This window comes from Maniola hyperantus, chromosome 23 (genome assembly GCF_902806685.2).
Source record: "Maniola hyperantus chromosome 23, iAphHyp1.2, whole genome shotgun sequence".
In the NCBI taxonomy this organism is placed as follows: domain Eukaryota; kingdom Metazoa; phylum Arthropoda; class Insecta; order Lepidoptera; family Nymphalidae; genus Maniola; species Maniola hyperantus.
In genome coordinates, this window is record NC_048558.1 from 1,783,253 (window position 1) to 1,795,270 (window position 12,018).

Sequence of the window (12,018 nt, forward strand, 5' to 3'; positions counted from 1 at the left end):
AACCGCAGAGCCAGGTTTAATAGCCAGTACGGGGAAAATGAAAAAACTAGATCAACAGACGTTTATCCAGCTCGGTGATTAGGTCAAAGGCCAAAGCAGCTCGCCTCTCGAAGGTGTTGTTACGTAATTCTCTTAATTTAATATAGAGTTAGACAAGACGACGCTAATCCGCATTTGTCGAGCGGGATGGACTAGGGCCTAAATTTTCATACTGAGAAAAAACCGTGCTTGTATTGTCCCGGCGATGGGTTAAGATGATCCATTGCTTTAGTGGTCTAAAACCATCTTCGCATTATTGCCTTTCTAACTAAACCAGTTTGGGGTACATCGGTTGCATAGTTTCAAAGTTTCGGATATAGTAGGTAGAAACATTTTTGCGTTTTTGTTGTTGTCTGCCAATCCTCACTTGGCCAGCGAAGTAGACAATAGCTAAAATCGTTCTCAGTCTGAGAAGAGACCCCGTGCTCTGTAGTGACCCTGTCATGGGTTGATCATGATGATTTGAGGCTAGTATAAGTCCCGCAAATTGCTATGCGCGTGGCCGCCATTTTAGTGACGACAGCACTAGACTGAAGTTTCGAGCTGATGGTATATTTTTATTTCGGCTGACGTCAAAATGAAGTCATTTCGGTTTTAATGAGACATGGTCCCAGCGCAATAGCAATTTGCGGGACTTATATAACCGCCGAGCCAGGTTCAATAGCCAATACGGGGAAAATGAAAATACTAGGTCAGTACCCGTAGTACAAGATTTTACGTCTCACCAAACCAAACCAAATTCGAGAGTCGAAATACTTCCGCGTTACAGTAAACTGGATCTTAAAAGCCTTGTTTTAAAGCTCAAGTTTGTCTACACTTTTACAGCCAGCGGTCCAAGCGGAAACATTGCGAAATTAAAATCAGTGGCATTGAATATTTGACTTCAATTCAAAGCTGTTTAGGTCCATTTTACTGTAACGCGGAAGTATTTGGTTTCGTTTGGTGAGACGTAAAATCTTGTACTACGGGTACAGAGCAGCTCGCCCCTCGAAGGTGTTACATCATTTTGAACCGAATCCAGACATTTTACCGCAATACAGCTGCAGTCCGCATAACATCACAGTTCATAAACTATTTCATTAGCAATTATTTTTACCCTATTAATAAGTGAGGTACCTATCTTCATTATTATCATCAACAACAATATCAACCGATAGACGTCCACTGCTGGACATAGGTCTCTTATAGGCATTTCCACACGCCACGGTCTTGCTCTGCCTGAATCCAGCGGCTCCCTGCGACACTTCTGATGTCGGCCGTCCACCTAGTGGGGGTCTTCCAACGCTGCGCCTGGAATGGCTGCGGAGTGCGCCATTCCAGCACCTCCAGACCCCAACTTTTCAATATTAAGAAATGATTCATTTCTTAGATTTAGGTTTTTAAAAATCTCATAGGAACTCTTTGATTTTCCGGGATAAAAAGTAGCCTATGTCCTTCCCTTAGGATCCAAGCTATCTCTGTACCTTAATCAATGAACGGATGGGCCGTGAAAGGCTAGCAGACAGACAGACACACTTTCGCATTTATAATATTAGTATGGATTATACTATTTTAGGAAAACGTTTTCTTAGCCTTCGGTCACGTATGCCTTGAGCAATAGGTATTAGATAGGTATATAGGCTTACCTGCGATGCCTCAGACCTGCATGTTCTAGGAAAAACGTTATATACTTTAACCATGTTTATTTGTTAATGTTTCTCGGTAGAATCTTATATTTTTTAATATAAATTTTCCTTTATTTCTGTCGATGTAAAAGGAGAAACTGACTGACTGATATTAAGGTAAACCTCAAACTACTGGGTCATGAAACTTGTGAACACTTTAACCAATCAATACCCATATAATAAATGTGAAAGTGCGTTTGGTTGTTGGTTATAAGTTTGTTGGTTTGTTCTTCAATCACGTCGCAACGGAGCAACAGCTCGACGTGATTTTTTGCATGGGTATAGTTGAAGACCTGGAGAGTGTCATCACTAAAACTTCAACTAAGTACAGCACAATAGTGCAACGGAGGGGGTCTGAACTTTGAACCGCCGAACTTTTTATTTCATTCTGCTCCTTAAGCGTTGAGCTATTGAGGCTATGAGCCTATGAATTCAATAATCGAGGCTAACTGAGGGTAAGAACTAGCCACAATGTGTGTAAAGCGAAAGTCGAAATGCCACCCAAAACGTTATCGTCTATTTATAGATAGATAAATCCTAATTACGCCGACACGACGTAAGATTATACTCGCTACTAAGTCAGCGGCGAGGAATGCCGTGACATCACGAGCGATAGCTCTGACGCCTTATCAGAAACCGTCATAGCCTCCGTCCGCCCGTAAGGCTGCCTTTCCACTACAGATCTACAGATGTGATACGTCACTAAGCTACAGAGTTCAGTTTTTTTTAAAATTCTATTTAAGTACCTACAGTCTACACCATAGAGCAGAAACAAAGAGGAGATGTTGTATTAAGATTTCCCTATGAAATATCGAGTGACATTTTGCGGGGTGAGGGGTTGTGGAACGCCGCCCACTTCTCAATTTTCCATCTGCGGGTTAGTAGCAAAACTACTCGCTTAGCGACCTAACATCGATATATTGATGTCACTACATAGTTCAGCTATCTCACACTAGATGTCAATAAGTGTAGAAATTACGTATAAAATTACTTACAAATGAATGTGATACCATTCATAGCATCAGAACGTCTGTCTGAATAACTTTGACACGATAAAACACAACACTTCATCCTTTTGTTCTTAAAAACGCGAAAACACACCGATAATACGAGTCTCAATATATGTGAACCTGACGAACGCAGACAGCATACTAACTAAGGCCCCGCCCACAGTGATGACGTCAGGACCTAGTTGAAAATCACAGTGCACAGTTGCTTAGGCCAACTCCTCTTTGTTTCTGCTCTATGGTCTACACCAACAGCAAGTACAAAAAGCGATTAAATTAAATATAATAGATACATAGTCTTTTTCTTCGTGACAGACCACTTAAAGGTATACACACACACAACTATTATATAGATGGGCGTCAAACAGTCAAACCCACAGATAGGACCGCTGGAATTTTATAGCATAGCTTTGGTGGAAAGGGGTTTAGCGAAGCTGAGTTTTTTTACATACTAGTTGCTCGTTAAAGCGAGGCATGCGAGAAGATGGGAGCTGAACACGAGCTAATAGGCTTATTCCACCTTCCTAAATCCTATGTCCTAAATGGTATAGTTACCGTCATACTAGCCAACTTTGCCATTCAATGATACTTTGCTCTAAAAGCAATTTATAAGCAAATCGATGTAGGCAATGTTGGCTGAAAGTCCGAATTACTTTGCCCGCCATCAAAATCGAACAAATTTTGGTTTAAATGTTAATTTATCAAAAAAAAATATTCACAAAGTGAATTTGCTTATATTGCCTTTTGGGCAAAGTATCAGTGAATGGCAAAGTTGGCTAGTTTGACAACAAATTTTGGTTTAAATGTTAATTTATCAAAAAAAAAAATCACGAAGTGAATTTGCTTATATTGCCTTTTGGGCAAAGTATCAGTGAATGGCAAAGTTGGCTAGTTTGTCGGTAACTATACCATTTAGGTCTTAGGACATAGGATTTAGGAAGGTGGAATAATCCCTTAAGATACCGTTGATTGAACCTTACCTTACCTTAATTGAAATGGCAATCGGGAAGTCGGGACTATAGCTTAGCTTTAACCTCAATCACCGCTACATCTTTGGTGGAAGGGCAGCCTAGTGCACCTCCACTATTAGGCTCTTCGAGGACTGAACGTTTTGTATCGATTAGAAACACTAGTGTGGGGTTGTATATTTTTATTTTTAAACCAATGGGGATTTGTAGAAAAAGTTTACGAATTCCCATTAGGAGCTCTAGAGAGTGTCAATGGGGATTTGTGGAAGAAAAGTTCACAAATCCCCATTTATGGGGATTGTCAACTTGGATCTCGTGGAATAAACACCGTTTCACCGCGATCAGCTACGAGGACGTCTGTTGCATAGAAATCTACCTGCTTGAATGTTCTCAAAGTTCTTTGCACTTGACCAGTGTGGTTGCCTTGAACGCCTGTCATTCGGACATGAGACCCGGGGCCCTACCGCGGTTGTTTGACAGCTACAATGTCACGATCGCAATCATCTCTGATTGGTTAATGCTCGCTCACTATTGGCCACAATGCATTGTTGCAACAAGAATCGCACAAATTCAGCCAATCAGAACAATTGAGATTGTAATAATGATTGATGCAGGTTTTAGACAATTGCCCTACCGTGCTCAGTACTGGGCCGGCGATGGGTTGAAATGGGCGAAATCCCACGGGATTTTTAAAAACCTAAACCCACACAGACAAAGTCGCGGTCATCGTCTAGTATATTGTATAGATTTGACAGTGACTTTGTCAGCGTGGTTTTAAGTCTTCAGACAGCTTTATTGTGTGTTTAGTATTTTTTGCTAAGTACAGCCTCTCATGCAATTTATCGGACTTTGACTGTCACCATAAGCATGTTCAAAAAAAAAATATAACATATATTTTGCTTAGCATGCTTAAATGAATGATACGCGTTTTCTCAGTGTGTCTAAGCGTTTTCTATACCTTTATCACCGGTTGTTATGAATGAAGTACGAACCAGTATCACATAAGCGCTACTCGATTTAGGATTGTTATTTCGCGTGCTTTGTTTTTTTTATATTATTTTTTTATCTTTGCGGATAAGTTTAGGCGGGAACAACATAAGTTTAAAAACTTTTTAAATACTGTGTGATTGTGTTCTAAAATACCAAGGTGAAGTTGGTTTAGGGGTTTTTTTGTATCTGTGGAGACAAGAAATGTGAAATCAGAATAATTTGCGTACATGTGAATTATGACTATTGCTAATTTATATATTACTTGAAAAGTTTTTTTTTTTTAAGTTGAGAAATTACTGGCCAGTGCCCGAATGAACGGAAAACGCTATCAGTCCATACCTATAAATTGACCTAATTAGGTCTAATTCAGATTGAATTTTCCCCTTGTTTATTTTTAACTAGCTACTCGCCCCGGCTTCGCACGGGTAGTTTATTACAGTTTTCGTAGGCATATATATTTTTTCCATAATAAAATATAGCCTATGTCATTCAAGAATAATATAGCTTTCTACTGGTGAAAATATTTTTAAAATCGGTTCAGTAATTCCAGAGATTACAAACAAACAAACTTACAAACTTTGCCTCTTTATAATATTTGTATGTGTGCCTTAGCGGAAAAGTATATTTTTTTCATAAACAGTGTGGTTAGATGTTGTAAACAATCTCTCAACTAAAATGACAGGTCTAAATTTAGTGCTATCTTTTTCCAAAGGGAGTATCACGAAAGAGATGGCAATATAAATTTAGTCCTGTCAATTTAGCAGAATCAGCCACAGTGTGCTTAATTCTATGAAATGTATAGCATTTAGGAGTATAAATTTTTAGTTTAGTTAATAGATTGGCACAACATAATTAACCACAATAACAAATGTTTTTTTTAAATATTAGTGTAAATGAGTAACACAAGTTTTAAGTGCTTCAAATAAATAATGTGTAATAATAATAAGGAAGCCTGTGCACTGCAGTTGAAAATGTTTTAGTGATCAGTTAACATTGGATGAATATTCTTGGGTAGGTATACTATTTATTATTTACATGTATTCATTGTTGGTCTGTTGATGAGTCATTTTCGTTAATTGATATTAGGAAGTGATGATAAAACAATGTAATGAATGCAGTCATTATAGATCTATTCTTGCATTTTTACTTGCTGACCGGCCCCGGCTTCTTACGGTGGAATTTTTGAAAGTATAGAGAAAATCCACATGCAAAATCTCAAAGGTTTAAGTTGATGATTTTGTACTGCGAAAAACTGTGTCTGTTTGTCTGTTAACGTTTAATACAGTGGGTTTCTTGGAGAAAAGAAAACTTAACCGATTTTGACGTTTGGTACAGAGATCCACAGTTTGCATCCCTGAGACGGATTTAGGTTAATTTTTACCGAAGAAAATAAAAGAGTTCCTACGGGATTTAATAAAAAGCTGCTTGAATCACAAAGTATAAGATTTCCCAGGAGTTTTTAAGGACGCCGATAAAGTTGTATATTTACTCAATGACAATCGGGACGACTGATGTGACCAATTGGGCTTTTTTTTTAAAATTGGTGGGACATTCGTGCCGATTCTCTTGTACACAATCTCTAAACTAAACTAAATTAACAGGTCTAAATTTAGTGCTATCCTTTTCCGCAAGCAACATTATGAAAGGGATAGCAATAGATTTAGACGTGCCATTTTAGTTTAGCTTAGAGTCCCCGCAGACCGCAAACTTTTTATCGGCCGATAGTTTGGTCGGTTTCTTAATCAGTATGAAGATGTATGTAAGTGCGCAAATTATAACGATTACATCTTCATACTGATTAAGAAACCGACCAAACTATCGGCCGATAAAAAGTTTGTGGTCTGCGGGGACTCTTAGAGATTGTGTACAACGGAATTAGCCTCATTGCTGCTCTAGTATGCCTCAACTCTCTGTCTATTGGGATAAATATAGCGTTTTGTCAATTTAGTCCTGAGAGATCCTGTATGTCGCGAGAGAATTTAATGCTCAGCGAAATCATCTCCACCGCGACCTCGAATACTAGTGGTGCCGAACTATCGATACTTCCGCCATCGATACTAGAACTTTGAAATTAGTTTGGATATCGATAGGACTTTCGATAGTTTCGATAGTACAAAATGTAGCAAGACTATTGATGATGATGATCATTTTAATATCTAAATATAACAATGGGAAAGCTGACTGACTGATTGATCTATCAACGCACAGCTCAAATAACTGGATAGATCGATCTGTTTGGCATGCAGATAGCTATTATGACGTAGACATCCGTTAAGAAAGGATTAGGAAATTCAACCCCAAAGGGGTAATATGGGTTTGAAATTTGTGTAGTCCACGCGAACGAAGTCGCGGGCATAAGCTATTGATATAATTGTTACTATTATCATCATCATCATCATCATCATCATCATCATCATCATCATCAACCGATAGACGTCCACTGCAGGACATAGATCTCATAGTATGGCTACTATCGATGGTCCTTTCGATTTTCGTACTATTGTTGGTCTACCGTCTATCGATATACTATTGATAGTAGCCTATCGAGAGGCATCACTATTCAATACCGAAGAATAGTTGTAAACAGGATATTCGATATTTGCAATGAATTGCTCTCAATTTAACCGAGTTGCACTTTAAATATTGTCCTCGTGTACGGTTGAACAACACAAAGAGTGACGGAAAATGCGCAGTATGACGTCATAAAGAATGCGCGCGTACATGTGCACGCACCACCATAGGAAATTGGCTCTATCTACTGCCCTCTTATTTCTAAAAAGCTGTTGTTAACTGCAATAGTTTTTGAGTTATCGCAAAAACATGGGAATTTATAAAAACATGTTTATACAAAAGTTTGCTACTCAGGACAAAATTAAAAACTAACTTAAAACCTTAGCCCTACGTAGCATGATTTTTAAAACAGCGGTTTATGAAAATTCAATTTTGATAAACTCTAGAAACCTGAGAGTTCTCTACAATGTTCTCAAAGGTGTGTGAAGTTTGCCAATCCAACTTGGCCAGCGTGGTGGAGTGTTGCCTAAATTCCTTTTCATTTTGAAGGAAGACCAGTGTTTAGTAGTTGGCGGCGATAGATTGATGATGTAGCTCAATACTGTACCATAGATCCATATATCTAGTATTTACTAATATTATAAATGCGAAAGTATCATCTATCTGTCTTACTGTCTGTTCATTTTCACGGCCCACTGCTAACTGATTTTGATGGGATCAGAGATAACTTGCATCCTAGAACATATTAAGCTACATTTTGTCCCGGTAAAGCAGAGTTCCCATGGGATTTCAAAACAACCTGAGTCAAATCAAATCAAATCAAATCATACATTTTATTGCCTTTAAGTTGCTGAGGGCTGACATAAATTATATAAGGAACACAGAAAAATATTAATAATACAGATAAAGAACAATTAATAACAATTAAGTAGACCTAGGTCTAGGACTAGGACTAGGACTAGGCCTGACTTGTTAGTCATTACGTAAACGAAGTCGTGGACATCAGCTTTGTTGTGGTACTCATGCTTTATTCTCTTTACAGATGACATCAGGTCTGCACGGGCACGGGCACCAGATCTCGCAGCCGACGCACCACCTCGACTCCACCGTACTGCCGGCCAAGGAGAAAACTGTGCATGGCAAGGAAAAGACATTCAAGGTATATTATCCGTCAATTCGTTGCACCGTTGCGACGTGATTGAAGGACAAACCAATAAACTAACATACCAATAAACAAATACACTTTCGCATTACAGTAACCTTATTATAAATGTTTAAAAATCTTATTCCACGCAGACGAATATCATTATCAGAATATTATCAGCTAGTTTATAATAAGGGTACTGGTTATATTATACGAGCGTACCCTGAAAGTTAATAAACCTAGATGTTATCGTTTTATACACTTATCAGAGCCGTGGTTTACTTTACTTCCTCAGTTTATTGCCAATAAAATGTTAAAAGTAGGTGCAAAAAAATGATTAAGTAGGTATATAAAAAGAGCTGTAGTACAGTTATATAAGTCCCGCAAATTGCTTTTGCGCTGGAACCATGTCTCATTAACATCGAAATGACGTCATTTTAACGTCAGCCGAACTAAAAATGTACCATCAGCTCGAAACTTCAGTCTAGTGCTGACGTCACAAAAATGGCGGCCACGCGCATTACCAATTTGCGGGACTTATAGTAGATTACAGTAGAGTAGTTAGATTACACATCGAAATTTCACCATCATCATGATCAACCCATCGCTGATTCACTACTGAGCACGGCTCTCTTCGAACCTCGAACCTAGAAAACGGTTTGGTTACAGTTCACCATGCTGACCAAGTGAGGTTTTGCAGACTTCAGACACCTTTGAAAATTATTCTAGAGAACTCTTAGGCATGGTACGGAATCCTTCATGTGCGAGTCCGACTCGCAATTGATCGGCTTTTCTATGTATATCGGTGTTTGTAATGTTTTATTTTCAGCGATTTGAGTATCTACAAGATTACAAATAAGTGCCTCAAATGCTGTTCAAAGAATTGAGACAATGTCTAAGTCAAGTTTTTAGACTTATTGCTTAGGTGTTACGTTTTATTTTAGTATAAATATTTTTGTTCTCATTTAAAAAAAAATCTTTTTCGAATGTTTTTAAATTTACTGTCGATGACAAGAGGTATTAAATATAAATATTTTGTAATCTTTATTAAACGTTATGTTCCAATGTTAAGGTTTATATTAAACTGAAGTGTTGATATTGTGAAACTTTTTTCTACACTATGCTCGCAACTTCGTCCGCGTGGACTACACAAATTTCAAACCCCTACTTCACCCCTTTAGGGATTGAATTTTCAAAAATCCTTTCTTAGCGGTTGCCTACGTCATAATAGCTATCTGCATGCTAAACTTCAGCCCCATCCGTCCAGTAGTTTGAGCGGTGCGTTGATAGATCAGTCAGTCAGTCAGTCACCTTTTCCTTTTATATATTTAGACTAGCTTATGCTCGCGACTTTGTCCGCGTGGACTACACAAATTTCAAACCCCTATTTCACTCCCTTAGGGGTTGAATTTTCCAAAATCCTTTCTTGGCGGACGCCTACGTCATAATAGCTATCTGCATGCCAAATTTCAGCCCGATCTGTCCAGTAGTTTGAGCTGTGCGTTGATAGATCAGTCAGTCAGTCAGTCAGTCAGTCACCTTTTCCTTTTATATATTTAGATTAATGATTTTAACATGTCATAACATAGATGTGTATATGTGTGCAAACCTGGCTACTTGAGCGATGCCATTTTGTCCGTGAGCTGCCATCTGTGCCTACTATACTACAAGAATGGTTATTTTGCCAGGTGGTGGTCGGCGGAGAGGTGGGTGTGATAAAGACGCCGGTGCTGGGCCCGCGGCCCTACAACGCGCTGGCCATCATACACACTCAGCAAAGCAACACCTTCGACATGCTCAACTCGCTCACCACCAGCGTTGTGAGTATCCTCCACCCCACCATCCCACCATCCCACCATCCATTTCATCTATACTTTAGTTTTCAACACTCGCTTCCCATAGCACAGGAAATCCTAGAAACCCAGGAACGTTGCTTGTTATTATCATGGTTTACATACAGCCGCACTCACACGCACGCTTTATCGTTACTTAAGGATCGTTATTCCTTATCCATACTAATTAATGCCTTAAGTAACGATTAAGCGACTCTGAGTGTGGCAGTAAGTGTACTCTACATAGATAAAAACCGTTCCAAGAATGCGAAAATGCGTGGTCAGCGTCTAGGCGCTCTGGCGACTTGCATGTCGTCCCATGATTGTTATGATGGTATTATTAAACAAGCCTCAATATCGGCTATACGTTTTAGCGTTTAAACTATCGTGAGTGATTTTCGGATGAGTGAGACAACGGGCAGTGCAGGCAGCTGTGAACTGGCTCCCTTGAAAAAGGACCCCGGATGGGTTCGAAACTAGTCGGGCTAACGTAGGCTAAACACGTCAGTATAGCCGGGTGAGAGATATTATATTATATAATCGGCTATACGTGTTTAATTTTAACACTTTTCCTGATGAAAATCTCAGGGAAAACTTAGAAAAGCTCCCGTAACAAAAGTGCCTTCAGTTTCTTACACCATAAATACCTAACAGCCTTAAAACAGCCTTAACCCAAATGTCCAAGCAAATCTTTGCACTGGCACAGTCGCCCATTGACCCTGTGAAGATCATTACGCCAAATCAAAGTCTCTATAAAACAATCAGCAAAAAATATCATAATATTGACGAAATCTTAGAAGACTTGAATCTTCAAGTACCGTAAAACGATTACAAATAATTGTATTTGTGACATTCCGTCGTTTTGCACTTCAGACAAGTACCTACGTTAAAAAAGTATGTATAAGTCCCGCAAATTGCTATTGCGCTGGAACCAAGCCAGTAAATAAATAAAAGAAAGGAGAGAATACTTTGGAAGGGGATGGAGGAGACCCATGTCGGAAGACAATTTGGGAATTGGAAACAGTTACCAACTATTTGTTATGGTTGCCCTTATGTCGTGTATATATTTTCGTGTACACACGTAGTGTACACACACACACACACACACATACACACACAAACGCACACACATACACAAACCCATACACCGAAACGCGCGTGTGAGATTTAGATAAAGAGAGGAGAAGTTAAGGCAGTGGGCTTTAATAGTGATGATAAATTAAATCCAATGATTACTAATGAAAGTTATCATTTATCAATTATTTGTCAGGTAAGGCCAAATACTAAGTAATTAAAAATCAAGCAAAGCATCTGCTGTATTATTTCAAAGTAAGAATCCTAATCATCTGAAGCTTCTATAATAATTAGAAGCTAACAACCTAGTGTTTACTTTTATCTCAATGTATAAAATAAATAGCACAAGAGGGTAGGTGATAAATACAGAAGTAAAACCAACCAAGTCGAATAATAATTGAATTGTATTGTTCAGCATTGATCTATTTATATTAAAATGAATCTACCACCCATTTCGCTAAGGTGTTTAGTCATGGAGAAGAAAGGGCAAAGAAACTCCATAACACACATCTTTTAAAACATTAGAACGTTGAGTAAAGTAGTAGGTACATATTTGGTACACAGTTACAACAGGTAACCTACAAAAGGCAAATGATTACATTACATTATAATACAATATAAGAATACTTAACTTCGGTAAGGTCCGCTGTGTTTGCTCTGGGCTGTCGATACAAGACTGTCCCCTCTCTGTCGAGGTAGGGTACTTTTATAACACTGCCATCGCAAACAAGGCGGATATCGACTATCACATGATCTTAATATTAATCATTATTTATTTTAGGTTTGTTG

General features: G+C 38.6%; 1 protein-coding gene across 12 annotated transcripts in view; it reads left to right on the forward strand.

Annotated features, from left to right (window-relative positions):
* Positions 1–12,018, forward strand: part of LOC117993172 (serine/threonine-protein kinase Wnk-like) — a 63,546-nt gene that overhangs the window by 9,259 nt on the left and 42,269 nt on the right. For 11 of the 12 annotated variants that reach the window (XM_069506442.1, XM_069506450.1, XM_069506451.1 and 8 more), the window contains exons 4-5: positions 8,222–8,338; positions 10,012–10,143. In XM_069506442.1, the coding sequence (XP_069362543.1) occupies positions 8,222–8,338; positions 10,012–10,143 (249 nt within the window). Of the gene's footprint in view, positions 1–5,571; positions 5,680–8,221; positions 8,339–10,011; positions 10,144–12,018 lie in introns of those variants that run through there. The other variant, XM_069506452.1, reaches the window with a different exon arrangement.